General features: G+C 48.5%; 1 protein-coding gene across 1 annotated transcript; it reads left to right on the plus strand.

Annotated features, from left to right (window-relative positions):
- Positions 1-3,854: 3,854 nt before the first annotated feature.
- Positions 3,855-4,040, plus strand: PtA15_11A233 (uncharacterized protein; the record flags this gene model as incomplete). The annotated part of the gene is made up of 1 exon (XM_053161121.1): positions 3,855-4,040. The coding sequence occupies one exon, from the start codon at positions 3,855-3,857 to the stop codon at positions 4,038-4,040; it is 186 nt and encodes a 61-aa protein (XP_053025099.1).
- Between the last annotated feature and the right edge of the window lie 642 nt (positions 4,041-4,682).

Raw genomic sequence — 4,682 nt, forward strand, 5'->3', positions numbered from 1 at the left:
ACATATCATAGTCAGTTCAAATCACCCCCGAACAGCCAAGTATCTCAATGCGAACATCGAGGTGAGGTATTGGATACTATTGAAATCTCTCGGGTTGGATTCCACACTGAATCCCTCTCCTTTCCCTGACAATTTGTGATATACTTCAGACGGCGGTGGCCTCTCCACTATCCCAATTGTTTCTCTGCTTTTCCACCATGTCTTTGTATCTTTAGTTTTCCCTGTTTTCCGGCCTTTCTGAAATTCAAAGCCTTCAATTTTTTTCCTTCTCAAAGTGGGAAAGCCCATTTACATTCCGTCTCAAAGCACTCGTCGGATACTCAAGCAATTCTTCATTGTATGTATACTTAGTGGTGAAATGTTGTTGGCCACTTCCAACGCCTTGATCCTACATGATCATGTTTTCATACTGCCAAATAGTGGGCTTGTTGCCTACGTTTAACTTTCACCTCGGCATATTCGCCACCGATAAATGCCACTCGTCCAACAAGGCAAGCTGAGTAGGATTCTGAGGTGGCTAGCGAAATGGCTGCGTTGTTTTAATATTCCGTCAGAGTGCTTTCGCGGGTCCCCATTGTGATCACGCGGCGGTCGCTTGGACGAGGGTCTTGGCAGCTTGCGCAGCGCAAAGCACGGAGCCCACGTTCGGCGGTCTATAAAGAACGCACCACCAAGACCGGACTACCTAGCTCCAACACTCCTCCCTACCCACTCAAAAAAAGATGCCTCCTCCACAAGTTGTTGTCGTCAAGAACGAGGGTGGCAAGGAGATTGGAGGCGGCAACCACTACTGCATCATCTGCCGCGCCCCTGCTTCACCTACCCCTTCAGGTAAGCACCCCAAGTCCTCTGCATCACATTCCTCTCGCAGAATCCCTCGGCGGACTCGGCTTCTGATTTCACTCTATTCCCAGCCTGAAAACCTTTTCTACTTTTCTTGATCTGATGGTCGGGCGCCTGGAAGTCTCCCCACCATACTCTTCCTCATGCCGTAGGTTCCTTTCAATGTATATTCATCTGGTCTCATTTGCACTGAACTCCCCAGACATTTCTGGTTGCCCTTAGCTCGCCCCTCACGTTTTCTCCGAAAAAACAAAAAAAAAAGCCCTGTTGATCACAGCAGAAAAATCAAGTCGACATATCTACACAACCATGTAAGACTTGCTATCCTCCCAACATTGCTTGGCTATTGGGCTGATCTCTTGATCGTTCTCTCCCTTTCGGCCCTCTCGGTACATAGGATCCCCTCCTTTCTGATTTATCTATCTCTTGTTTTTATCACCATCTGTTGTAACTTTACCTTTTCGATCCTCAGAGTCGCGGAAGTCTGAGCTTTGTAAAGCTTGATTTATTTGAATGTATGAGGTCGGGTTGGATGTGGCCGCAAGACCTGGCTAGCCTTATGACTTCCGAACCCCTGCCCTAATATAATCCTGATCGGCTTTTTGGTCGGGGGTATGAACCAATCGAGCTCTAGGGAAAACTAGAGTTTAAGCTCACTAGGTTGAACCAGAAACACACACAGCTGAGAATTCTGGGGCGAGTTGAGTTCGGTGAGGTCCAGTGGATGTGGCCGTCAGACCACCTGAGGCCTCTCACTTCCCCGACAGGAGGAATACTCTTTACTGCCAGGCAAGGGCCGGATGAGTGTCTCTAGTTTCTTAGAAGGCTTACAGCGTAGTCGCGACGTGGGTTAGGATTCCGTCCGAGTGTCCGCGCGCCCCTTTTGAGATTGAGATCACGCGGTCCAAGCCGTCTCCGTTCGTCCGTCGTCTGCACACGTTTCCGGGAAAATCCTCCTGGCTGTCTTAGTATCCAGGAAGATTATTCCCGTAGACTCTTGTGGTCCCTACCTGCCGGTAGGTTTTCACCAGAATCAGTGTTCGGGTCTCGGCGGAGAGAATTTGAGTTCACCTGGCTGTCTCGGCCTCTGGAGTGCCTCGACCCGGTAGGGTGGAGCCTCTTGGCGAGTCCCAGTAGATCAAAGACTCTCCTCCTGAAGCAGAGAGGAAAGCGTAGGAGAGGCTGCCGTGGCAGGTGTGGAGAAGGGGTTTGGGTTACACCCTCAACTCAGGGAGAAGCCTGAGCCTACACGAACCCCCACACTTCGACCTACACTTACCGACCCGAAACACTGGACTAATATCTTACTCAAGGCATATGCTAAAGCCGGTACATAAACCGCGTCGAAGGCGGCTGCGCCTGGGCTATGTGAAGAACATTAATGGGCTATATGGCGAAGATTACCTGCGACAGAAAACCTCTCAAATCTTCCGGCAGTTCAGCGATCAATTGATACTTGACGTCCTGCCCCGAGCGAATGCCCCTAGATAAAGCGTCGGCTTTGTTATCCTTCGAGGTTACGCGCCTGGCGACCAAGTCCACGCCTTCTTCAATTAGTATGTTCTGGATCAACCTCCATTCATTGTTCGCGTCGACATCTCTCGTCTTCTTGTTGTTGATACCGTTTTCGGTGGTCGTATTGTCTGTCCAGACTACCAACGATTTGCCCCGCTGGTCCCGGAGTTTTAGTACCATCAGGAGACCAAGGCGTACCGCGACTGTTTCTAGATATGATATTCGCGCCTTCTTGCCCCTGGGCTCGTGGAGCCTGAATTGTGCCCAGGATTTGCCGACCAATACACCAATTCCAAAGGAGGTTGAAGCGTCGCCTACCCACCCTATATCAATGGGTGGCCCATAGTTGATTATCCGAGTGTGTTCAAAGTTCTGTAAAGTCGATTTCCAAACTTCAAGGTCGAGCAGGACATCCGCTGGGGTTTCGCGCAAGGCCTTACGGTATTGCCATGACATGAGCCACCGGTACAATGAGTTAAGGTGGCAACGCAGATGGGGGAGTATGTATGAGACGTGATTGAGGCGACCGACGAGTACCTCCACGTCCTCATAATCGAAACGTGAACCCTTCTCCAGATACGGCTGGATCTGGCTTAACCGCTTCTGAATCTTCTCATCCGGGAGGTGGACCGTTTTGTTGATCCCGTTCCACACGAAACCAATGAACTTTTGTTCTGCGCCAAAAGGAGAGTACTTTGTCGTATTCGTCAGGACTCCTAGAGCAGTCGATTTTCGGACTATATCTTCCATATCCACGTGAGTGTCTTTGACCTTGACGAACAAATTATCATCTACCCATCTGAATATTGTGACCAAATCAAAATGACTCTTCATAATCAGTTTCCACGCATCTGCCGGTCGTCCAAAAGAACCGCACCCAGCGACTCCTCCAAAAGTAATCCGCGTGTCAATAAGAAAGTTCCCGTTGAAATCTTTTACCGACAAGTACCTCCATTGGGAGGGCATTGTGGGGATTTGTCTATACGCTTTTTCCCAGTCAAATAAAGCCAGTTCCAGAGGCCGAGGGTCTTCGGCAAAGAATTTTGAGACCCGATTGAAATCGTCCCACGTCGTTTCGAACCTTGATTTATCCACGAAGGAGTTCACCGACGGTACTGAGGGATCGTTCTTTGGAAATGAAAAATTGTTTATCGGCCGGATCGCCCCGTCGCTGTTAACTACGGCCCCTAAAGGATTGGATCTGAAGAAAACAAAAAGTGCTATCATCTGTTGCTGTGTGAATGGACCAAACATCCTGTTGGCCTTCAGCTCCTTTGCTATGGATTCTTCAATTTTCGGCCTCGCTTTCTCAGACGATGTGTGATTATCGGGAGTGTAGCATTCCAAAGAACCTAAACTATGCTCTGGAATTCCTTGGTCAAACCCGTACTTAAAACCAGTAAGCACATCGTCGTATTCCGGTAGTAAGCCATTCTCCACCAGCGCTTTCTCCCACATTGGTAAGTTCATCTCGCAATGAACGGATGTTGGCAGCAATGGCTTCTCAGCAGAATTCATGGCATCAATATGATTGCCATACTGTGGAACACCGTTCACGAAACTCGCATCAATCGACCAGCTTATTACAAAGGAACCACGCCAGTGAGAAACAAAAAGACAAAAACAAGGAAGTTAGGAATTCTATGTATGCGGAGAGCTTCGGAAACAAAGTTGAGAAATAAAATTCTTGAACAACGATTTATTAATCATGAACGAAATTGTGATTGAAGGCAAATACAAAATTAGCGAAACTGAAGCCCACTAAGTTTCTTTGTCTTTCATCGAAGATGGATAATCCTTCTTTTTGAACGTTCTGGAAGGACCCTGGTCTCTTCCATAACCACCGCGATCGCGATTATAACCCCCGCGATGACTGACCCCGGCTTCATTGCTCCTATGGTACTCCTGTTCTCCATACCCATTGTCTCTGGGTCTTTTATTGTATCCCTCTTCAGAATAATGAAAATCATGATAATTTCCGTAATCCGAGTTGTGTCTGTCTTGAGACCATCTGCCCCCAGATCCTCAACCACAATAGCCTCCTCTGCCGCGCCCGGAGTTCGAATCGTGCCTTGATTGATCTTCACCGCTTTTCTGAGCCTTGACGCGCGGTTTCCCGGTGTTAGGATTGTAACCGAATTTCTCGCCTCCAATTGCATAAGGATTGTCAGTCTCGTCGTTTTCGCCCAGGGTCAGAGTGATACGCCAGGCTTCTCGTTTCACGTCGTTACGATACATTGATATATCAACTGCTGAGATCGCCCCCGTGTCCGTCGTTACTTGATACGAGAAAGCGTTTTGTCTGACTATCATGTCGTATCTAA

This window comes from Puccinia triticina, chromosome 11A (genome assembly GCF_026914185.1).
Source record: "Puccinia triticina chromosome 11A, complete sequence".
NCBI lineage: Eukaryota > Fungi > Basidiomycota > Pucciniomycetes > Pucciniales > Pucciniaceae > Puccinia > Puccinia triticina.